Source organism: Poecilia formosa, unplaced genomic scaffold (genome assembly GCF_000485575.1).
Source record: "Poecilia formosa unplaced genomic scaffold, Poecilia_formosa-5.1.2 Scaffold355, whole genome shotgun sequence".
Classification (NCBI taxonomy): Eukaryota; Metazoa; Chordata; class Actinopteri; order Cyprinodontiformes; family Poeciliidae; genus Poecilia; species Poecilia formosa.
In genome coordinates, this window is record NW_006800294.1 from 660,414 (window position 1) to 685,289 (window position 24,876).

Below are 24,876 nucleotides of genomic sequence, written 5' to 3' on the forward strand. Positions count from 1 at the left end.
TGGGTCTCTGATGGGTCCGTGATGGGTCTCTGATGGGTCCATGATGGGTCCATGATGGGTCTCTGATGGGTCCGTGATGGGTCTCTGATGGGTCCATGATGGGTCCATGATGGGTCTCTGATGGGTCCATGATGGGTCTCTGATGGGTCTCTGATGGGTCTCTGATGGGTCCCTGATGGGTTCCTGATGGGTCCCTGATGGGTCCCTGATGGGTCCCTGATGGGTCCCAGATGGGTTCCTGATGGGTCTCTGATGGGTCTCTGATGGGTCCCTGATGGGTCTCTGATGGGTCCATGATGGGTCCATGATGGGTCTCTGATGGGTCTCTGATGGGTCTCTGATGGGTCCCTGATGGGTTCCTGATGGGTCCCAGATGGGTTCCTGATGGGTCTCTGATGGGTCCCTGATGGGTCCCTGATGGGTCCATGATGGGTCTCTGATGGGTCTCTGATGGGTCCCTGATGGGTCCCTGATGGGTCCCTGATGGGTCCATGATGGGTCCCTGATGGGTCCCAGATGGGTTCCTGATGGGTTCCTGATGGGTTCCTGATGGGTCTCTGATGGGTCTCTGATGGGTCTCTGATGGGTCCCAGATGGGTTCCTGATGGGTCTCTGATGGGTCCATGATGGGTCTCTGATGGGTCTCTGATGGGTCTCTGATGGGTCCCTGATGGGTCCCAGATGGGTCCAAACCAAACCAGACATCCTTCTCCAACCCGCCTCGCTCAGCTCTGCTGTCCAGCCTCAGTTAACCGTCTGAGGGAGGAGTTCTCCGCTCGCCTCACTTCCTGAGGTTCTACAGCAGATAACCGGCCCAGATCCACCGTCCTGCCAGCGATTGGCCCACACGGCCTTATTTATCTAATAAGGCTTGTCTGATTGGCCTGTGGGAGACAATGGCACGTGTAAACAGCCCGGGGCTCTGGACAGTGACCGACACAGCAGTCCCTTTGTTAGTCAGGTGGCTAACTGTGTCTAACTGCTGGCAGGTTCTCATCAGCGCTGGACTCTCGCTGGAAGCCGGATCCAGGCTTCCTGAGGCGGAGCCGCCAGCACCACTCACCTGTGCTGGTATTCGGTTTAAAGTCTGTGCTGAACTCATCCAACATGCTCAGTCAGGACAAAAACCCAGCGCTGAAAACTTTCACCAGAGCTCCAGCATGAAACGGTGAAGGAGGCCGATCACATTCAGTTCATTCTTTGGTTTCATTGAAATCTGAAATATTTTGCTTTAGTTTTTAGTACTAATATCTTAATACACTTGGAATAAAAACTTAAGGAGATTTTTAAGCTAAAAATTCCTTAATATTGATGAAAATGTGTTAGTTATTAGTGAAATAATGAGCCACAGGAATCAGACTAACAGGTTTTTACATCCTGATGGAAAAATTACACTTTATTATTCCTGATATCTGCCTTAGGAACCAGACTAGTACTTGGTAGGACTTTGTGTTTTTACAGTGTAAGGTTGATGGTTGCTCCTCAAGAAGAAGAGAAGCCGACACTCACCAGGCTGCACAGAGCGTGACGTCATCAGACGCTACATGTGGCTATAGCAAACAGGAAGTAAACAGGAAGTAGATGTTGTAAGCTAGCACGAAGCGCACAGCCCAGAGAACGTTTTGCTGGTTGTTGTAAGATGTAGAGAAATAAATGCAGCTCTACGAACAGCTGATCATCACAAGAGGCAAAACGTCACAACATCAGAACTCTGAACATGAACAACTCGTTTAGAAAAGCCAAAAACCGCCTCAAGCAAACATGAAAGCATTTTTATTTCAAATGTCGCCATTTCCACCAACCTTCAACACTTCAAGATGTGCAGAAAAACACTGATGGAAACACAGTGACTGAACCAGGTTCTGGTTCTGCTGGAGGTTTTCCTCTCCACTGTCGCTGCATGCTTCTCCAGGAACACTGAAAATGTTCTGCTGGGCTCTGAGATAGAAACTATCAACTCCGACTGTGAATGTTAGCTGGATAAAAACACCCAGGTGAATTAACGGTGCAGCAGAGACGGACACCTGCAGCCAACAGGAATATCCAGAAGGATTCCAGAACAGATGACCAAAACTCTGAAAATGTATTTTCATCTTCTGACTCTATTTTCTGAGTCAGAATCGTATTCGATAATCTGACGTCTCATCTGGAAACTGAAATCAAACGTGTGATCCTCAGCTTCGCTCTGGATGCTCGCAGCACATCGAGCTGACTTTAACTGCAGAGTTTAAACGAAGTCACCTCAAACCGAAACTGCATGCTAGCAGGAAACACTCACAGTTAAAGCTGCTGCGTCTGTCCTGTGATACCAACTTCAAGCAGTTTATTAAAAGGCTGTTGGCACGTGACTTGGCCCAGAGACAAACTGGGCGTTTTTCAAAACAAACTCCTCAAATAGAGCTCAGCAGACGGTGCCAAGTTCATAACACCTGTCGCTCTGATGCCAGTTAGTCACTAGCTGCTCGGCTCAGGTGATTAGGCGGCCTGCGAGCTGCCTGAGAGGAAAGGGGAACACTTCAGGCCGGGCCGGGTAAACCCCACTGACAGTTTCTGGACTCAGGCCCATGCAAATGAGGCGCCGCCACAGGCTTAACCAGGTGAAGGTTTCAGTTGTGCCCAGAGGCTGGGAGACACGGCCGTCCGTTAGACTGGGGCGCGCCGCGCAGCACGGAAAGCACTGGGAACACTGGGAAATGGACTGGGAATACTGGGAAATGGACTGGGAATACTGGGAATACATGAATGTTGCAGAAAAACTGAATCTGCTGCTTCTTTTAAAACTTAAACTGCAAAAACATTAAATCCTACCAAGTCTCTTTGTCTATGTTCTAGTGCCAATATCTTATTGCACTTCAAATAAGACAAAGCTAACTTATAAGTAACTTTTCAGCAAGATATGGTAGCTTTTTAGGTCAATAATTACTGAATATGGATGAAAAAGTTCTACTGGAAGATTATTAGAACAAGACATTTTTCATTAATCTGCCAGAGGAAATAGCATTTCTGACTTAAAACAATCTGCTTTGAATTCCTAAAGTTCCCTTTGTCTATTTTTAAGTGTAGTGAGATATTTGCACTACAGACTAAGAAAAACTACTTGTTGTGTTTTTGCAGTGCAGACAGGTCGTCACAGCGCCGACATGTTCTGTTTCCATCGATCAAAACACATCAGCCCAACTGGAAAACGACCCACTGCAGCCGTGCAAACATTTCTGAGAAGCTGGAACATACTGACTACACCAACAGCCTCAACAACCGTTCTGATGAAAATAAACCTCCATGTGGGAGCCATATTTATAAAAAACAAGGTGGAATAGAAATGCTATGATTTTCAATATAATGACGTCAAATTTTCTCCTTTGAATATAAAATAAAACGGAGTGTGTTGTCAGCTTTCCAACAGTTTGAGTTGTTCACTGTCCAGCTGTTTTCAGAATGATCTCCAAAGGAAAATTATTGTTCTGATTGGTAGAAATATAGTAAATATATATTCACTTCCTGTGTATGAAGTGAGCAAGATAAACTCAGCAAAGAAACAAAAGAAGAAAAGCTGAGATTTTACACTAAACATGTAAGTTTGATGTGACTCTCCTGTGAAACAGTCAGTCTGCAGTCTGGATCTTTTCAGCCCAAATCCTCCTCCAGCCTCGCCCAGATTTCACCTCCCACTAACTTGCAGCATGTTGAGGCTCTTCAGTCGTCCCAACATGCTGCAGGAGTTTGAACCTGGGAAGGTTTTAAAGTCCAATGTGGGTCTGCAGACGAGGAAGTCCTGCAGTGTTGGACTGCTCTCTAATAGTTTAAATGCATGGAATAAAAACAATAAATGGCTGATTATTCCCAACATAGTTGCAGCCAACAACCAAGCATGTTTGCAAATGTGTGCAGGAGAGAGAATGGATGTTTCTGCTGTGTGTGTGTGTGTGTGTGTGTGTGTGTGTGTGGGATGAGGGTTTAGGCATGTCGTCTGCGAGGCCGTCCAACAGGCCTCAGGGTGCCTCAGTTAAAAGAGATAATTATCTTTTATCTGCTGTGTTGTGACGGGAGATTATGGTTCAAATTTACGATTGTTAAGGAGACAATGCAACACGAGGCAGCCGAGCTCCAAGTGGCATGAGAGGAGAACTCACAGACGGTGCAGCGCTCCAGGTCCTCACTGACAAAAGGAGAATGGGAGATTTTCACCCTGAAAAATCATTATCCAAATCCCATAATCATGTTTTGATCAAATGATTTTGTGTTTTCTGGATGTTGTTTGGGATTCAGACGGATTGAAGGAGAAACGGATGAAACATTTCAGAGACAAACGTCCAATTTGTTGCTAAATGAACATTTTGTTCTTAGCTGTGAGTTCATTCTGCAGGAGACTCACTGCAAAACAATTCATCTTACTGAGCATTTTAATACAGTTTCTGCTGCAAATCTCTTAATACACATGAATAAACCAAAAATAACTTACAAGTAACGTTTCAGCAGATATAAAACTTTGTTTTAAGTCAATAATCCCTTAATATTAAAGAAAACGACCCAAGTTTTAAGAATCATGATGTGAGCAACCAGAATTAGGATCATCTGGTCCTAAAGGGGATTTTAAGGGTTAAAGATGAAACTTTTCCAGCTCCGATGACAAAACTCAGGAATATCATCAGTATTCCCGTAAAAAGTGATGTGATGTTGGCTTTCTGAATTAATAAAATATCCTGCTTATTCCAGGTTTTCACCAGCTTCACTGCAGCTGGATGCAGGAAGGAACGAGACTAACTGAGTTTTAACAATGAATAAAGAAGAAAACTTACTGGCAGGACGACAGTCAGAGCAGGTCAGGAGGAGAAATGGATCCGGAGAGAAACGGTGAAATCCAGGAGCCTGAAACAACGAAGGAGCCAGAGGAACGAATCAGAGGAGACGTGGAACAGCTGCAGCAGAAAACAGAAACAAACAGACAAGAGAGGAAAAACCCGACTGAATAAACTAAACTGAATGAACTGAACATGGCAACACCATCAGAATATGAATGAACAACACATTATCATACACTGCATTTCAAAATAAAAGCCCAGAACATTCAGACTAAGATTTGGTGAAGTTAGTTAGTGTGACTCTGATCCAACGAAACCAGAGAAACTATAAAAATCCAGCAGAAATGCAATAACCATAAGATGATTTCTTTGACACAAAGCAAGAGACATGAGCATTTAAGACCAACACACCCACAGACCTTTTCTTTTCTGCATTAATTTGACAACAATAACTGAACTATTTGGTTCTTGTTTCTGTTTCGGCAACAAAACTGAACCTAAACTGACAAAAGCTACATTGACCAAACTTAGCTGTCCTCTTTCGTCTGCAGGTTGGAGGAAAGTTGATATGATGCAGAAACTCTGATTGAAAATGAAGTTGCTCTGTTAAATAAGTGCTGCATCAGCACCTGCAGAGCTGAACACCTGACCTGACAGGACCAGAGTCAGCAGCCCTGGAAACTGGAAACGGATAAACAATGAAGCAGAAAATGAAGAATATAACCTTCAGATCTGAGATGATTAGTAACGGACCTTTGGGTTTTTAGACGGCACCTTGGAGTCGCGGCTCGTGGTTTGGCCTGTGGCGACAGGAAAGTCTTTGGTTCTGGTCAGTTTGGCAGATTCCACTGGAATTTTAAAAGGGTTCATTTTCAGGTGAGAGGTGACGGAAAACATTCGCAGCGTCCAGCAGCACTCTCAGAATCCCCTCAGAAAAACCCAAATGCTCCACATCTCTGCATGAAGGAGCTGACTGAGATGTTCGACCGAACATCAAGTTCTGGGGAAAACAAATAAAGTCACAGATTTGTCCCTAGAAGCAGAAACCTCAGCCTGCACCAACCTTTCTGACCTCTGACCTCCCCAGTGAGGCAGCAGGTGAAAAGTGCAAATCGGACCCACTTAAAGTGTCACTGAGATGATCAACGGTTCCTGCACGGCTCTTCTTTTCAGATTTCTGCTTAATTGACGTCAGGAAGTTTTACGTATTTCACAGATAGAAGCAACAAAAACAAGCAGAACAAAAATATTCACTGTAAAAACTAACAAGCTTGTGTTGTTTAAAGGGTTAAAAATCGTAGCATTCAAACAACTTCAGACAATCAGGCATAAAGTTAGGAGCTTCACTGCCCAAAGGGATGGAAATCTGTTACATAAAATTCACATTTTGAATGTTTTTGTTCTTCCATTTGTGTTTCTACTGCTCCTAAAATCAACTAAAGCATTTAAAACAAACTCACAGACGTCTTTAGACAGTCAGTTCATGGTTTCAAACTCCTCTGGAATGTAACAAATCAGCACGCACCGCCCCGTTACCTAGCAACCCAAGAGGAGCTCCACTATGTCTGGTCAGTAGTTCTTTGCTGCACAATGGCTGCTGGAAAAGACAAGTGTTTTGTTGTCGACTTGCCATTCAGAAACCACTTACTGTGTTCATGTTGGTTGTGCAGAAGGCTCCATTTCTGCTTTTCAAAGATGTGTGGTGGTTGTATAGTTGCACATCTGTTGGCAGCCATTTTTACGTGAGAGAGTAAACATTGAGTTGGTGGGGGCGTGGCCATTTGGATTTAAAGTGATAGAGGCCCTAAAACAGCTGACCAGACTGTACTCTCATTATCTAAGAATGATTTTGTGTATAAAATGTAATGAACATGTTTTGTGTAGGCCACTGACCTGTCCTAACACAATAAATCACCTTTAACATTTTAACATAAACTCTGAAAGCAGCTGCAAACCAGCAGAGACGAGTCGGTAACAATCATTGTTCAATATAATCATCTAAACGATGAGAAATGACTACACAAGCTGAAAACACAAGAATTCCTGAGGGACTCCACTGAAAACAGAATCTGGTGAGATGTCAGCCATCTTGGAGGTTCTCCAGTCTGCAGACTTTAACACCCAGATTCACTTAAATCTGTTTCTTTAAAACTCTTTAAAAATGTTTCTCCAGAAAAGAAACAAGTTTCGCAACTGCTGCCTTTTCTAAAACCTTTGTGAAATGTTTAACTCATGTCAGTTTTCCCCAGGTTTTCTATCGGTTTCACTAGATTAGTGTACGTGCAGCGCTCGGTGTGAACAGACAGAATCTGGTTTGAATTGTGGGGCGGGGGAAGAATCATTAGCCCACAGCTCACAACCTGCTTCCCCACACCTGACCACACTGACACATATTGGTCCCTCAGACTAACCAATATGGCTAGAACAACAAAACATATTTTCTGTTTCAAATGAAAACAAAGCAGATCATATCTGAGGCAAGAGAGGAGGAGGTTTGACCAACTATATTTAAAAGAAGGAAAAGGTGGGGTGAAAAAGCACATCCTGCTTCCTGTGGCGTGCTCATCATTTCTCAATCTGCTGAAAAATAACCCAAATTTTAACCAGAACATTTATTTACGTTTGTTTCAAAGATGAGCTAATTTTCCGAAGTTGCTACAATCCTCCCCGACCGCGACCCCGTGCCTGACCCCACCTGGAGACGGCGGCGAAGATGGACTGTCCCCGAGAGCCGATTACGCCCTGAAATCTGTCACCATCCTCACCTGAAAGACGAGAGGCAGACGCAGGAAGAGAGGGAGACCGAGCGCTTTGGGGCGACCGAGACGAGATCAAGAGGAGATCACACGGTGCTCCGTCCTCACCTGAGCAGGAGCCGCACCTCCAGTCACCCCTGGCGGCCGGAGAGGTCAACCAGAGGTCATGGGGTTCCACCACAGGGCAAAGCTCTCCTCAATCTCTTCACACACACACACAGACACACACACACACACACAGACAGTGCTCCATTCTCATCCCACATGCCCCCATGACCTCACTATTAAAACACAGGAGCAAATCTCCCGATTGGTCACAGCGGCTCAGAAACAAATGATGCCGAATGCCGAAGTTGTGCAGAGCGAGGAGGAGACTGCTGCTCACATTCCTACCAACACACATCCCAACATATACACATATTGAGTTTCTGGGAAGTTTTGGGGGGGGCAGGGATCTGCTGTGAGTTATGCAGACGTTCAGGTTGCAGAGAGCAGGAACGAAACATGAACATCATGTTAGCATTAAAGGAGGGCTGCTATTTAAAATCAGGTTTCTTAGCTTCACGTCATGTAATAATTCCCTCACCAGTCACACAGGAGTGTTGCTTTGATTCTTTCATGCATGTTGGAGGATCCTTTAATCTCCATGGCAACCATTCAGACCTGCCTAAACGCTTGCTGTCACCAAGCTCCGCCCATTTCCATAAAACTCCGCCCATTTCCATAAAACTCCTCCTCTGAGCTGCAGGAGCTTCTTCTGCAGCTCATTAACATTGATTTCAATGTTAATCAAATCAACACTAACCCTAATTTCAAGGTGTCAAATTTCTTTCAAATGCTCTAATATGTTTGATATTACAGCATTTCTATAACCCGTGAAGGTAACTGCTGTGGGCCAGAAAATGGCACAAAAATACACAGTACTGTCCCTTTAAGGTGTAAATGTTAGAAATCACAAGAATTTCAAGAGATATAAGAATCTAGAACTTTCATAAATACATTTACAAATATGACATGAACAGAAGTGCTGATTACAAAACATGTGACGCAGAAAGATGAGACATGAAAAGATGCAATGCATTGTTCGCACGTCTGAACCGGAAGTTGCATTGTTCGCACGTCTGAACCGGAAGTGATCCGCGCCACTGAACCTCCATCTTGATGAACCAGGGCATCAACTCCAACAAAAATGCCAAAGTGCAGGAAAGACACGTCTGGAAAACCCGCTGCTGTTGATACTGACCGTATGAACTGCATGTAGGACCACCTAGCTTCTAGACAAAAGCTACATTAGCTAAGCTATTGTTGCTAGGTCTGCTGTAAGTGCAACAGTAAATATCACTAATATTCATCTTACCCATCACTTCTTTTTCAAAATTATTACCATGTCGATGCTGGATGCAGGCCGAGCAAGTGGTTACCGTGTAGAGGTTTAGCTTAGCGTATCTAAGCTAACCTCAGCAGAGATGTACCAAATCATGAACAAATGGTTCCAACACACATGCAGGTAAACACTCACAAAATGGTAGATATGAAATATAGATTTTACCGGAATAAAAGCGATCGGAGCAGATTCTTGATGTTTTCCAGAGCTAATCATGACGGTTGATGGTTCCGACCCAGATTCACCGGGTCGCTCAAATGAGTAAAAACTGCGCTTTCCGTTCGTCCAACATGAGATAACCATCGCAATCTTTATGAAAAAAATTAAAATGACATAAATATTCCCCAACAGTTTGTTCACCGCGTCTAACGCCATTGTGCCTTCCAAGATGGCCGTCAGCTACAAAGTTCCCGGAAGTGTGACGTCAACTAAGAAGTACGTTATGGCATGCCGTTATGAAATATTATTTGAAGCGAGACCATGTGATGCAATTCAATATAAACTGACAAGAGATCCAATATGATGGAATGTGAAGAAAAATATCAGAATATGTAACACAACAGGAAACAACATGATAAAATATGAGATAATATGACAAAACAGAATAAATGTGTGAAATTCACCCTGAATCTACAGTGAGGTCAAATCCACCTGCAGCAGAAGAACCTGAACGTCCCAACAAGAAAGAAGACCTGAGGTGTTTCATCCTTCAGCTGATCTTCTGTTTGCCATGTTTTCAGCAAATAATCACCTTAAAACTTAGTTCCTGTTTTACATTTAAGAATCTGTTTTATCTCTGGGATTATTACAGATTCAGTTAAGAACTGTGAACAAGCTGTCTGAGACAAACTGCTGGAAACAAAGAGTCTGAGGTTGTCGTTTATCTGTCAACTCGGCGTTTTGCCTCTCTTTGCCGCTGTTTTATGTCTGAATAAATCAAAGGTCAAAGTTTCTGCCTTTCTAAAGTATTCACACCTCTTGAACTTTTCCTTGTTCTTCAAGCTGTTTGTTCTCTAATCTAACCAACTTCTGAGACTTTGACCAGATTTTATCCAGGGGTGTCAGAGTAAACGGCTCTGACACCCCTGTCTTAGCAGGTTTTCAATTATAATTTTCACATTTTTAATTTTTAAAGTGCTTTTTATATAAAACAGTAGGATTACAGTATAAAACCAACAATATGATGGTCAGATGAGATCCTAACAATAAAAATAGATTAAAATACAGAAAAATAAATTATTTATAAATGCATCAGTTTTTAAAACACCAAACTGGAGGTTTAATATTTAAAATCTGAGCCTCACTCCTCAGTGAAAACTGTTTAGTTACATGTTTTCCTGTAGAATCTCATATAACCTGAAAAATAAAGACTGCTGTGAAAGAAGTAATTCAGAGTTTTGTGATGTTTGCAAAAGGTTAAAGGAAAAAGGAACAAAAAACAGAAGAACTGATTCCATCACTTTTAAATATTTAACTGTCATCTTGGTTTATAATGGGATAGAGTCATTTTTTAATCATTCCACCATTAAAGTTTTTATTGGTCCTGATTGCTTGTTTTCCAGAGCGAAGCGTCATGAACGCCGGCTCACAGTGAGGCCGGGGACTGACCTGCACCAAGCAGAGAGAAAACTCAGGAAACTGCGACGGCTGCAGTTTTGTGCGGACTTGTTTGTACATTAATCTGTGGCAGACGCTGCCTGTGAATTCCTGGTATGATAATGATGTTAGAAAGGTTAAAGAGGTTTGAAACACTTAAAATTCTGCTCTGGAGTCAACGGAGGCCGAAAACGTCAGGAAGGGTTAAGCATGCAGAAGTGAGAAAGCGCTTCAGCTGCAGGTTTCTCATGGTTTAGTCTGTAGTTTATAGGAGAACATTTTATTGTGACAGGGAGACAGTTTTTATTTGCATGTGTGAATGCTGAATGCATTGGACCTTCTGCTGCAGGGTTGCTGATAAAACCTGCAGCTGCATCCATGCAGGTCCCTGTTCTGTCCCAGCTGAAGACGAAGCATCTCATGCTACATAGATATCGCAGGTTTCATTTCATGGCTTGATTCTGAATAATATTAGGAAACTGTGCAGCTTTAAATCAAGAAAAGATGGATGAATCTGTATTTATGTAGAAACAGGATGAGACAAAAGCACCTTCAGCCGTGCCATTTGACTTGTTCCTCCATCGCTGTTGTTTATTTCTTGTCTTCCTGTTTGTGCTCAGCTGACCCGACGCTGTTCCTGCAAACGCAGAGCAGCAGAACAGGAGCAGAACAGCTACATGTATGTCTGAATATGAGCAGAGGTGTGTGTATGTATACATATGGCCGGGTGTCTCTGGTTGTGGTTTTGTGGGCAGGTGAGTGGGTGGGGGTGTGCAGAGCGCCGGAGATCACACAGCACAGAAACACAGAACAGACGGCTCTCGACCACAGCGCTAACATGTCAACAGAGATTAAACTAGTTTATTATTTTCAAAGAGCAAAAAAAAAGGAAAAAAATTACGAAACAAAAAAGCAGTCATATTTTACACTAGTGATTATTATTAATTTTTTACAACCATTCAGTCTGCATAACATAAAGAAATAATTCTACATCTTTGTTTCTTTCGTATTTTTGGTACTCTGATTTATACATACAAATAACAAATACAGGAACTTTTTTTTCACAATGCATATAATCTGTGGGCAGAAAGAAAGTCTTTCAGATGATCCAATGTGTGTGTGTGTGTGTGTGTGTGTGTGTGTGTGTGTGTGTGTGTGAGCGCTTCAACACAAACCAATTGCCCGAGACGTATAGCACATCCAAAAAATAAAATAAAAAGGAAAAAAATCTAATAAAATAAGAGAGAGGCCGGCGGCCAGAGGCGCCGGATCTCTGCAAACTTAATGCGACACATTTCATGCAGGCAAAATCTGAGGCCTGCCCTGTCTCAAAGTCTCTCCCTCTCGCTTCTTTTCCTCATCCGGGACTCGGCAGAGTCTCTGCACCTGCTGCGACTCGTACCCTTCTAGTCGTTAGCTGCCCAGGGGCAAGTTTCCTTTTTTTCTTACTTAATTAAAAAGTCTTCATTAAATGTACTGTATTTCATACAATTTGTACAAATATGATCAGTCTGTCCTCTTCTTCAGCTGAACAAGAGGAAAGGAAAGGAAGCAGAGAGGGATGGGGTCCTGTTTCACAGGCAGAAGGTGAGGAGATGCGGGTGTCAGGGACTGGCGCTGCAGTGGAGGAATGGCTTTTATACACAATGGAGCTCCATGTTGGGCGGAGTCTGCGGCTGCGGCAGGTGGAGGAGAAACGTCCGCTGGAAAAACAGAAACCTTCCCCCTGGAGGTCAGTGCGCCGCAGTCAGTTCGAGTCTGCAAAGCATTTACATCGCAGAGGTACACTTGGGTTTTATAAAAATAAGACAGAACCGAGGAGAAAGGATCCCGCTTGGGTCGAACCGAAGAGTCTGGAGCGGAGGTACCGAAGGGCGTGGAGGTGACGGAGGAGCCCAGGGCGCCGGGGCCTTAACCCATGGCTGTCACCATACTGGAAGGGTGGTGGGGGGCGAAGGGGAGGCTGGAGGAGGGGTGCATGGGTGTGGGGGTGGTGAGCATGTGGCTGGAGTGCGAGAAGGGGGGGAAGGAGGACATGTGGCGGGACAGGGCGGCCGGGCTGAACGAGCTGCTCTTGTCCATCAGGCTCTTGGAGAATTCGTCCATGTTGTCTTGGGACTTTTTGCTCTTCTTGGACTTACTGGACATCTTCCTGTTCCGGGTCTGGATGCCTTCCTTCTTCATGGTCAGAGGTCGGTTGATCTGCTCTCGAAAGGAGACAGAAAGACGGCAGATTAGTACTTTGTCTTGAGATATGAGCAGGAAAAAACAAACATTTGTGACCAATTTGGAGCTGATGCATTTCAGAAACTCGACTCGTCCATTTCAGGCTGGTATTTAGATTTATATCTTAAACTGAAACATATTTGCAGCTGTGATGTTTCCTCAGAGAGAGGAAGACAAATAGAAGATGGAAGTGGGACGGATGGAAGCCATTCAAGCAGAGACGATGCCGGCCGGCCAAGTCCTTGTTCACTTGGCGTTGGCTAAAATGGCTCCAGCTGCGGTTAGCTACAGGTTGGGATGATGAGACTCCTTCTCGGAATAAAGCCGAGCATTTTTCAGCTGACTGTCAATGATTATCGGAGGGCAAAGATCTCCTCTGGTGATGCGGTTTCTTCCTCTACACTGTGACTCCAAACGGTGGAGGTGGGGAAAACTTTCTCCAGCTCTGAGCTACGCTCCGTAAAGCCAGGCGAGCCTTTCCTCTTTGATGCCTGAAACTTCAAACATCTGAAACGGTTGACCACCTGAGAAAAGACAGCGAGGCGTTCACACCCAGCCCTCCTGTCAAACCTCAGCCTGTGACAGAGGTGTCAAAACTAAACAAACTGTAAGTCTCAGACGGTTACACCCCGTCCTCACTCAGCGGGGTCTGCAAACACAAGCTAGCTTAATGCTAATGTTTTCTGTCCTAATTAATCCTAATCCTGACAGATCTATCCAGAATTCACTCCAAGAATCTGGAATAAGATTCGAGCTCCAACAGAAATCCAGATTTACTCAAATCAACCAATTTGAGAAATACTGAGTCAAAACCAGCTAAGTACTGAAATGCATGCAGACATATAACAGACTCTCCCTCTGGGGGTTTCAATGCGCAATCAGCTGCTAAATACAGAAAATACCAACTAGAAATAATTACTCCGCCAACATCTGGCGCCCCCTCTAGCGTGGCGCCCCTGTATAGCGCACTGCCACTTTTTACGCCACTGACTCAGAGGTTGGGGTCAGTTCAGATGCTAATAAGTAGCTGGGAAATCATCTTCCTCTTTGTGTTTAAGCTCACTCTCAGTCTGTTTTCAGTGGCGAACCATCGGCCAAGAGAAACATGGGAAAGTGATTTAAGAGAGGGCGCCTGCGTGACAAGCAGGGCGGAGAGTCTCTGCCTGCACACTGGGATATAAGCAAACTCTGTCATGTGAGAGAGGAAGAGGAGGGGAGGAAGAGGAGGGAGAAGAAATTACCTACATGTGGCCTGAGAGCAGTTAGTCTGCTTATTATTATTATTAGCTGGAGCTACAATGGCGGTTTGATTGGAAGTGACAGCTTTGTGCAGGAGAGGGGAGATAAACGAGTCCCCGGGGTGTCCGTCCTGTAGATGTGAAATCCTGTGCTAAGACACCAAGCGACCCAAAACGAATCAGGCAGATTGATGTTCAGAGGGGAAACCAAGAGGGTACAAACACCCAGAGAGAGAAAAACCGCCCAGAAATTAATCTAATTTTAATTATTATTTAAAAGCAGGCAGACTGCAGGTTGAGCTCACTCCACTGCCAATAAATCTGAGTTATCTCTGTGCTACGGAAATTCTCTGCAGGGACAAGTCAGATCAAATATTCACAGGAAGAAGAGTCCAAGATGAGGGGATGAAATATTCAGCAGAGCTGTGTGTCGCGGCGACAGCAGCAGATCCTGAGCAGGTTTATTACTTACATTGTGCAGCTTGAAGTAGAGGCCGCAGGCGTTGCACACCGGGTCTCCGTTGGCGTTTCTCCGCCACAGCGTTGTCGTCGTTGTCTGGCAGTTTGCGCAGGACGTCCCTGCCCGCCTGGCTGCAGACTGAACAAAAACCACGAGTCAGGTGACCGGAGCGACAAACCAATCAGCTTCAAGATTCACACAAAGCAGCGGCTCTTCCTCTAGTTTACAGGTTGTGGGTGAATCTACTGCCCTTTAAAATCCAAACTACATCTTTACATACATGTGAATAAACGCAGCAGAAACTCTTCAGATTTCCTTTCATCGCAGATCAAAAGCACAAGTTATTTCCTCTCTAAAACACTGAAGGCTTTTATTTTCACTGTATATATTTTCCATCTTTTTATGCATATAAGTGCAAGCTGAACATAGTTTAAAGAGCACAAAGACAGAAATGGCAGAAAAAGAGCTGCTTTCACTCGGAGCTCTAAAAATAGCATCCTGGGGCGCATACCTCAGAGAGAATAAATATTTACAGAAGACATAAAAGCAGAGCCTTGAAACGCAGAGCCGTTCATCTGATTCAACCTCCGTTCTGGAAAAAGCTGCATGTTTGAAACGTCAAACAATTACAGCGAAAGTTTGTTAATGCAGGAGAAACGCTGCAGCCTGGCAGCGATGAAGACAGAGAGCAGCAGCAGCGCCTTGACATTGATGTTATAATCTCTAAAAACAATCAATACCTACGGGTGACCGCAGAGGACACGCCAAAAGCGAACGACTACATTATCTCCTGGAGGCATTTCCAATTATACGGCTGTTGGCCTAATAAGCCCTGCAGCCGCTGCGTGCTGGGAATAACCAATCAGAGAGCAGCGGACTTTTATTCCTTTCACATGTTTTCCTTTTTACTTTACTTTCTGGAAATCTGATTTGTGCAGCTCTGGCCTCCACGAATAAATAAATATTTATTGAATTATTAAAACGTTGTGCCTAACGCTGCGCATCGCACAGGTATTTTAGCGGGTTTAAACAAGCGCAGGCCGTGCGGGGCTCCGGACAGCCTCTGTGTTTTGACTGCGCCGTTATCTGCGCCGCGCAGATATCCGGCAGCCCTTTCCTCTCCATTCCTTCCCTGAGACGTCGGCTTTTCACATTAAGGCCGGAGGAATAAGTCCAGAGGCCGGCAGAGCAGGGCTGGTCACCTATTGCTTCCTAACACTTTTTATTTTTACTAAATCTAGGGAACTCCTTTAAGCTCATAAGTCATGAGGGGGTTTCCCTACAGAAGAAACCTCAACCTATTTTTCTGGAGCTCAGTGCATGCAGCCACATTCAGCTGCAGAAGAAGCAACTTAAAAATACACATGAGTCCTTTTTGCAAACAGCAAAATCAATCTTTTTTTTTTATTAATCTGTATTATTTTCAGATAATGCATTAATTTTTTTTTCTAAGGTAGTATCTGAAAACAGAGACCTGCACTTGCCGAGTCAATTTCCTGCAGCTAATAGGCCTACTTCTTCCTGGATAGAGGGGGAAACAAACACAGAGAGAGACGGAAACGTCATCAGCAGAGAGGAAAATGTCGGTGGAGGAACGTACCAGCCGCCGCTTGGGCTTGATGAGAGGGCGGTTCTGCCCGTTCATCTTGTGGTACAGGCCGCAGGCGTTGCACAGATAGTGGCCCGTACCGTCCCGCCGCCACAGCGGGGTGGACGTGGCCCCGCAGTTCACGCACTCTCTGCCTTCTGCGTGCGGGAGAGCGCACAACATCACACACACACACAAACACACACACACAGAAATAAAAGATAAAACACGGACACGGGGTCAGGCGGAGGCGGAAATATAAAAATCATGTTGATGTAATAATCAGGGCTGGCAGGAAAAAAATCCGTTAATGTTCTGACAAAACATGAATTCAATTATCAATAATAATAATAATAATAATAATAATAATAATAATAATAATAATAATAATACAGAGAATGACACATCAAACCTATTGTTAATTTTCTTAAGGTCCTTAAAACCACAAAGCTAACGTCTCTGAACAATCTGAAACATTTTGGATCATTTTTTAAAAATGTCACAGTTTAGCATTTCTCTTTCATTCACCATCTAATAACAAAAATAATATTTTATGCGAGAGTTTTTCTGGTCTGTTCTGAGATGACGGTGAACAGAAACTGAAACGCTGCAGCCGCTCCTCGTTATTTGAAAGCAGAGAGTGAAGCTTTGTGAACATCAGCGAGAAGCTTTCTGCCTTTTCATGCAGCCAAACTTCCCTTTTTTATAAATCACACACACACACTCACACACACTGCTTTAGATGTGTGACAGACACACACAGGCACCTGGGAAACTGTTTCTCTCTTTCTCTAGTGACTTTACAAAAGAAAGAAAAAATCAAACAGGAACTGCGTCGGTTCCAGGCATGTGAGACAAACGCAGGCCTGAGAGAGAGAGAGGCTCCGCTGCCTGATTTCATTTTAAATAAAGGAGAAAATGTGCAGAAAAATCTCATAAGTACTCCTAAGATCTGAAAATATTCTGTAAATGCCAGTTATCTCCAGTGATCCTGGAATTAAAATCTTTATTTGCATTTTAATCCCGATGATAGGCATCAACTAATCCACTGTTTTCACCGCTGATTTTAATCTCATTACAGAAAACGGGCTTTTTATCTGTTCTCATAATAATAATAATAATAATAATAATAATAATAATAATAATAATAATAATAATAATAATAGACCCCTCCGGCCCCGGTCTGCGCCTCAGCGCAGCTTCCGGTTCTCGCGCTGGCTCAACAAAGCCACAGTGGCGCGCGCTGGCCTGACAGTAATGGGATTATCCTGAACATATAACCGGCAGACAGAGCAGAGAGCCGCCGTCTCTGTCTGCTCCGGAATGACTGCAGCTTCACAGCCAGGCGGGTTTTATTCTTTAGGAAGGAAAATACAGCTCTAAATATTTTTATTAAAATGGGAAAATATCAGATTAATTTCCGTTAGAAAAAATAGTTCCAATTTTTATTATATTATTATTATTATTATTACTAGATGAGGAGCTGAAAGAGGGCCGGCTCGGCCTGCCTGAGCTCAGGCTCTGGTTCGGGGTCAACATGGCTCTGCGGTTCTCTGTAAATCTGGGGAAACGTTAGAGCAAAAGGGAATGTAATAAACGCACGCCTACCTGAACAGGACCTTGTTTTTGGTCTCGTTTTGGAACCATAACTAGAAGATGACCCACCTATCAGGCTACTTGGTGGGAAGAGGCCGGGGCCGTATTCATAGGGTGGGTATGTGGCGATGGGGTGGTGGGCAGAGGTTGACCCTGCTCCGATTGACGCCACGCTTCGGCTGTGAGCTGATTCCAGTTTCATGCTCTCGGCCAGGGTCACCTGGTACTTTATGCACTCTTTGTCCTCCTGGCGCCCGGAGCTGCTGGAGCCCGGGGTGGAAATGCCCGGGTCCGGGGACACGTCTTTGGGAGGGGTCGGGGGGAAGGTGAAGAGGTGCGGACTGGAGTGTCCGGTGGACAGGGAGGTGGAGGAGGCCGGGGGGTAGACGGACAGGCTGGCCGGGGAGCCGTGGTGCAGCGGGTTCTTGGGGAAGGGGCTGAGGTTCCAGGGGGAGCTGCTGTGGTGGGGGGGGATTCCTTTGCTGCCCTCCAGCCAAGGCAGCGAGCTGTGCAGTAACGACGGGCGGCACACCTGGCTACCTGCAGCGGGAGACACAACAAGATCAGCAGCCTGCTCGGTCCGCAGCAAATCAACGATCTAAAATGTGATTTTCCAGCATATCAGGTAACAGAAAGCTTCATTTTCCCGTCTAACAGGCCCTGATGCAACAGCTCTGCTCTCCAAACGCCTCAGAACAAACTGCGAGCTGACGGTAGAGGAAGTTACACGGTAGGAAACTCCACAAGCGGCTGCATGCGGCGCTGCTGCCTCAGATGTTCATGTGATCAGAGGGACAAATTTCCCAAAAATCTCCACAAACTTTGAGTCGCCGTCAAACACGCGGCCGGCCAGAGAAACTGATCTGAAACAACAAGTCCTCACACTAGCGAGGCAGGTCGCGTTTCAGGTGTTTAGACGGAACACAAGGAGGAAAACTACGAGCAGAAACTGAAACCCGTCCCGGATCAAATTATAATGTGAAACCCAGCCGCAGAGCCTTTGCGTACAATCATCGAAAAAGCTGGATTATGATTAACAAATAAAAATAAAAAGGCCCCAAATAGGCCGTCGACTCACCGGGTGGAGGAGGAGGGTACCTCTGGACGGCTCGGACTGAGTTCCCATAGTACGAAGAGACGTGGTTCCCCTGTCCATCGATATTAAACAGTACATCCACATCTTCCGCCAGCGGATACTGCGAAGGGTCCATGTACGAGTGGCCGAGGCCCGGGTGATGAGAGCCGGGATGCTGTTCGTTCAGCACCGCGGGATGATGGCTCATCCATCGAGGCTGGTCCGCACTTACTTCCATCGCTCGCTCTTTGTCTTCGAACCTGATTTAATTATTTCTGTTCTTCAGTAAAAGTTCATGTGGAAAAAAAAACGGAGCAAAGAAATAATCAGTCCCAAATCCGTTTGCGTTAAAATCCAACAGGTTCCGCGGCCGCTTCCGATCACCTGGAGACAGAGAGCAGAGCGTTAGTGTCACTTTCTGGTTCTGTTCTTCATGCAAACAAAGCGGCGCACACTGGATTCACGAAATAAAAAAATAAAGAAAAAGAAAAAGAAAAAAGAAGAAAAGAAAACGCAGAGAGATTTAAACATACCCGCAGAAGCCCCGCATGCAACAACGCTGCTGCCGCACGAACACGGCCAAAATGGAATCCAGTTCGGCGCAGAGTTCCTGAACTCTTTCCTCTCAGAAAAAACGTGACCAGATATAAAAAATAAAAGATGTGAGAGTTTTCAGGCCGGTTCAACAAGTAGCGCAGAGCTGAGTCTGCGCTGCGCACTGAGCGGCACCAGCAAGTTCAACTCACTGATCAGATCTGCTGCTAGCTTTCTCCATTAACCCCGCTCTCTCTCTCTCTCTCTCTCTCTCTCTCTCTCTCTCTCTCTCTCTCTCTCTCTCTCTCTCTCTCTCTCTCTCTCTTTTCTTTTTTTTACAGTGAAGGCATTCTTTCAGGATGGCGCCAGGCAGCTCAATGCTCGCAGACAGCTGTGGCGCGACGCAACTTAAGGAGGGTCTGTCAGTGTCATCAGCTGAGGGGAGGGGCCTGATAATTGAATCCAACTAAAGCAAGAGAAGCAAAAACTGCAAGTTTTCAATCACTTCCAATAAAAAAATAAAAACATAAACCTCCACATTATTTATTAAAGGCTTTCAAAGGACACGGAAGTTTAAAAAGGCGCAAAACTGAACAGATTTAAAAAGAAACAGAAATAGAAGGAATAAATAAAGAGCTTGTGGTGAGACAAGAATATTAACAAGTGTTTGTTTCATTCATGTCTCAAAGTGCTGCAGTGTGTGTGTGTGTGTGTGTGTGTGTGTGTGTGTGTGTGTGTGTGTGTGTGTGTGCAGCTCAGCCTGTTGCTTGGGGCGACCAGCGGCTTTCGGGACGTTTCTGCTCTTTAAATTGTGACAGTGCGTCCTCTCGCGGTGACAGCCTCATTATTCTGACTGTTGGCTCCAAAACGCAAAGCAAGCAGCGCGCGGCCAGGACCATTCATCATATTTCATTTCTTTACATGTTAAAGAAACGTCAACAATTATTAACAGAATATTTTGTGGCTCTGTTAATATTTCTGCTGCAGTCACGGCTTTATTTTAAAAACAGAAGAGGAAAAGTAAAAAATAAAAATAAAAAATAAAAACATTTGGAGAAAAAAACACAACTTGTATGATCTAATCTTATCTATCCTCTTAAAAATAAATTCAATATTAGGCTAATTTTCAGATTAAAAGTTGCATTAATAAATAATCTTTCAGCAGGTATTCAATATATTTTCTATTAAGCATAAATTTCAGTTTATTAAATGGAAATAATATTCAGATACTGAATTTCTTGTTTACATTTGTGATAAGCAGAAAATCATCTCATGAGTTTTAGTAGATCGATACTGTAGTAGTAGTGGAAATGTGTGTGTGTGTGTGTGTGTGTGTGTGTGGGTGTGCGTGCATCGACGCCACTGGATGTGACGTCACTGTAAAGCCAGGAAATGAACCCGCACAGGGCGCGCAGCTAGGTGGGTAAAAGCAGTCGGGAGCGCGCACGCCCTTGCTGTGCAGCGGCGTCGGAATCAGCAGCAGCAGCAGCAGCTGCTGCAGCTGCTGCAGCATCCATGAGCTGGAGGATCAGCGGGGCGCCGCACAGGGGAATTCATGAGCTTCATGCGCTCAACCAAAAACACCAACCAAAAACTGCACAAGTCGGCCTGCCGCTATGATCAGTCCTCATTTGGATCAAACGGAACCAGTCAGAACTGTTCCGGCTGCAGGGTCTCCCCCCAACGCCTCACTCTGCTTCAGGGTTTCTACAGTTAGTTTAATATTGGGGACAAAGAGGAGAGCCTTCCTCCTGGAGAGGAAGAGGAGCAGACCGGAACCTGAATCTGGTTCAGAGTCCGAACCGGACAAAGCAGCGGGAAAATAACAACAACAACAACAACAACAATAACAACAACAATAGTAATAATAATAATAATAATAATAATAATAATAATAATAATAATAATAATAATAATAATGCAGACTGTGTTTTATTTCTCTTGGTTCGGGTGAACAGAACCAGTCCGGAGCCAGACCTGTTCTCCACCAGGATGATTCTCTTTTAAAAATTAAAATCAAACTGAAATATCTCCAGTTTTTTTTTTGTTTGTTTGTTTTCTGTAAAACATAATAAATTTAAAAAAATAAATAAATAACAAAACAAAACAAATATTTTAAATGAATCCCTGAGCAGAATGTGAGCAGAGCTGCAGTCACAGTTCTGGGTCCAGTCGCGGTTCTGATGACGCAGATTATTTCTGCCTGATTATGTCAAACATCTGATTAAAATCAAAACAGTTTAAGATGAGCCGCATCTTAAACTCTGCGGCTCAGAGTTTAAGATGGGAACAGATTATTCTGCTGCCATGAGAGGATCAAATATTTTAGATTAGGTCTCGCCTACTTGTGTGTGTGTGTGTGTGTGTGTGTGAGTGTGTTTATCCCTAAACATCACTGTTTCCTTATGAATAAAAATTAAATTACAACTAAAGGATAATAAATTAAATGATAAACCGTGTGAATTAAATTCAGCAGCCAGTGAAATAAATGTGTGAATATTTGGAGGTTCGGTGTGAGAAGTGAGAGGCTGTGGGCGTCTCGGTGCTGCCGGGGTCTCCGTGTGTCATATTTCTGCTGCTTTCTCATTTCTTCCAAAACAAAGTGGCAGAACAGCCTGACTAATATGTGGCTTTCGGCCTGACAGCAGGTCGAAATTTAGAAAAATAGAAAAATGGCGCTAACGCGTTGTTTGCGGAATGTTTCAGCTGCGGCGCGTTGAATCGGAGCGGGCCGCAGGTGAAGCCGGCCGCCGGCCGCCGGCTGCAGGCTGCAGGCTGCGGGTCAGGCTGCCAGGCTGCACCGGCGCTGCACGCATGTCGAAACCGCTGTAGCTCCCCGCAGGTAATCTATTTGTTACATCACTGAGTCATCTGTCACCTCGCTGCTCTTTTCAAGAAAAAGGAGCTGTTATTCTCTCCGGCATGTGAATCGAGGCTGCTTCTTAGAACAAAACGAGGGCGTCAAATTCTGCTGCTGAAACTTGAAAACAGAACTCCGGTTCCTAGAATGATTTAAACTGAGAACAAAAAAATATTCTTCGAGTGTAAAAAGGGAAAAAAATGAGAAGCTAGTATTTTCTGTCATTCTTTCCTACAGTGATGTGAAAAAGGAAAATGGTGAGCCGGTTGGCCAAGTTGTGATGCTTATCAGCGTCTGTATCGCTGCTCGCCAGACGCGCTGATGTAATCTGTCAGCCACCGTGCGGGGCCTCTTCACCTTCATTCAGCTCATTGCTGAGTTTTCAGAGGGTGGGCTTCCATTTACAAATTCACCCCAAATTTAAATATAGAAAAAAAAAAAAAAAAAAAAAAAAACTCCCAGCAGCGACGAAAGCCGGGATCCGACCGGCTGGCGGCTCTGTTCACAGCGTCAGATATTTAAAATTTTAAATCTAATTTTGGAGATTTATTTTTTTCAGGCAGAATTAAATAAAAAAAAAATAGAGAAATGTGCGCCGCATCTCCTCTGTGATGCTGCCCTCATTTCTGCGCCATATCGATGCAGAGAGCGGACTGAGATGGAGGAAGAACAGCCGCCGGCAAGGTAATCAGATCGATTTCACGGCTGGAGCGACTCCCCGGCCGGAACCGCCGTCATCAGCCTGAGCGGCAGGTAATATGCCGCTAAAACTCCTCATCTGCGCTATTATAGCGGCGGCGGCTGAAATTTGGGGGAATGGGCGGCGGGTCGGTCCGGAGAGAGGCGCGGAACGCGGCGCTGAATCAGTGTTGGCTCGGTTCGGATGGAGGCTGATGGAGAGGCCGCCGAACCCGAAACGAAAAACCAAAAAAATGAAATTGTGTCTGAATATTTCTGATTCTGATTCAAGGCAAAAGTTTCCATCATTCAGAGGAGCCGCAGCAGCAGGATCCGAGCAAAGCGAGCTGCACATGGAAAAGCTACTGACCTGACCGCTGGACGCCGCGCCGCTTTTCTTCTTCTTCTCTTTTCTTTTCTCCTTTTTTGGTTTGTTTTTTTCCTCCCCTGCAGATGAGAAGAAAGACTGACATGCAGATGGAGGCGCCGATGGCATTTAGAGACAGGCGGGGAGAGAGAGGCTGAGAGGGCGAGAGCTGTGGACGGGAAGAGCACACACACACACACACACACAGAGGCTTCTTACTGCGCGCTCCCGCTCGTGCACGCGCCAGGCCCTGGCACGGTCCCGGAGTCATCAGCCTGATTATAAATAAGAAACGCGCGCGCACGCATGTAGGCTACCGGGGCACGGCGGCGCGCGCGCACGCGGCCTCGCCTCTACTGTATGAGCAGCTTCCGGCTCAGAAAGCAACTAGATGCGGCTCCAGCCAATGGGAAGAGGCCTGCATCACAGGGTTAACTCTCAGGCTTCACGTTCTCCCTCATTATTCCGTTTCTTTGACATTTTTAGGAACATTTGAGACGATTTTTATCTAAATCTATCGATTGAATATTGAAAATAGATTCGTTTTTCTTTTGATCAAAAAATAACACCCCGGTGTGTTTTAAATGTTTCCCTGTTCTTCAATAAATTCAAGCTTTTTTCATGTAAAGAATTTATTTTAGACTAAAAATAGATTTTTTTCACAATGTTCTTTTGTTTTATCTGATAAATCTAAACCAGTATTTAAAATGTTCTCATCCTGAAGAAATATTCACCTTAGAACCAATTTTAATGGGAAATCTGTTCATTTTAATCTGAAAAATTTTTTTCTTCCAATGTTTATTTGTTTAATAATTTGGTTTTTAATTGAATATGTATCCAGATTAACCTATATATCTATTTTCTCATCTATTTGTTGATGTTTTCATTAATAAATCAAGATTAAAGGCCTGGAAGCTTTTAGAAACGCCTCTTTTTAAAATAATATAAGAATTTCAACCTTTTTAAACTGAAACTGGTTGATTTTGAATCTACTTTTCCACCGTTTGATTCGTTTTAACCAACAGAAAACAGATGTAAGATCTTCAGGGCCTTTTGTTTGCTTGCTTATTAAATAAATATCAGTTTTAGAATAAAAAGCGGTATTAATTATTGAACTGTGCTGATAGCAGTGATCTGCGCCGCGGCTGCTTCAGTGATACGGAGCTCCGCGTCCCTTTGTGCTGCAGAAGGAGCCGCTGCGCCACAAAGGACAGAGAAGTGCAGCTGCACGGAGACAAATAAAGCCAGAAACGCGGCGGGGTGGGGATGCAGGCTGAAATGCAGCATAATGTGATCGCAGCAACACGTTGGGTCTGCTGGTTATTTATTTTTTTTATTTTTTTTTTGATGCCAGAGAAGAAGAAGAAGGCGCGAGCGGACTGAGTAACCCGGAGCGCGCAGAGGCCTGCTTATTGACAGCTCGGTTGATTGAAAGGAGCACCAAGCAAATCCGATCCTCCTCTGTGAGAAACGCGCTGGAGGAGCAGAGAGGAAGAGGATGCTGCAGGCTTGGCGTCTCTCATGTTGCGCCTCGACTCTTTGAAGGAGAATGTAAACTGATCACACCCAAATCTAGCTTTGGTGGCGGAGGGTGGGGAGAAATTCAATTAAGGTAATAAATTAAAGATAATTGGCGCAAACCGCCTTGTATAAACTTACGGATGCGGCTCTGCAGCCAAACGCGTCTTTTTAAAGCGATGAATAATTCAGCGCGCTGCG

General features: G+C 44.5%; 1 protein-coding gene across 5 annotated transcripts; it reads right to left on the reverse strand.

Annotated features, from left to right (window-relative positions):
- Window positions 1-11,369: 11,369 nt before the first annotated feature.
- Window positions 11,370-23,329, reverse strand: gata3 (GATA binding protein 3). 5 transcript variants are annotated; one of them, XM_007574542.2, is made up of 6 exons: window positions 23,161-23,329; window positions 18,722-19,102; window positions 17,656-18,183; window positions 16,060-16,205; window positions 14,472-14,597; window positions 11,370-12,737 (listed from the first exon to the last, which is right to left on the reverse strand). In XM_007574542.2, exons 2-6 carry the CDS (start codon window positions 18,954-18,956, stop codon window positions 12,447-12,449), a joined length of 1,326 nt encoding a protein of 441 aa, XP_007574604.1. In that variant the 5' UTR covers window positions 18,957-19,102; window positions 23,161-23,329; the 3' UTR covers window positions 11,370-12,446. The 5 variants fall into 5 exon arrangements, with proteins under 5 accessions (XP_007574604.1, XP_007574607.1, XP_007574606.1 ...); XM_007574545.2 differs by lacking the exons at window positions 16,060-16,205; window positions 23,161-23,329 and adding exons at window positions 15,934-15,980; window positions 19,252-19,652 and having other exon boundaries at window positions 17,713-18,183; XM_007574544.2 differs by lacking the exons at window positions 16,060-16,205; window positions 23,161-23,329 and adding exons at window positions 15,934-15,980; window positions 19,252-19,652.
- Window positions 23,330-24,876: the final 1,547 nt, after the last annotated feature.

Bases quoted from the DNA above. Each gene is read 5' to 3' on its own strand.
- gata3 (XM_007574542.2), bottom strand. From the start codon at position 18,956: ATGGAAGTAAGTGCGGACCAGCCTCGATGGATGAGCCATCATCCCGCG. The intron at 16,206-17,655 runs GTAGGCGTGCGT...TCCCGCACGCAG, and splicing joins AAAAACAAGGTCCTGTTCAG to AAGGCAGAGAGTGCGTGAAC. The intron at 12,738-14,471 runs GTAAGTAATAAA...TTTCGAGAGCAG, and splicing joins TCTACTTCAAGCTGCACAAT to ATCAACCGACCTCTGACCAT.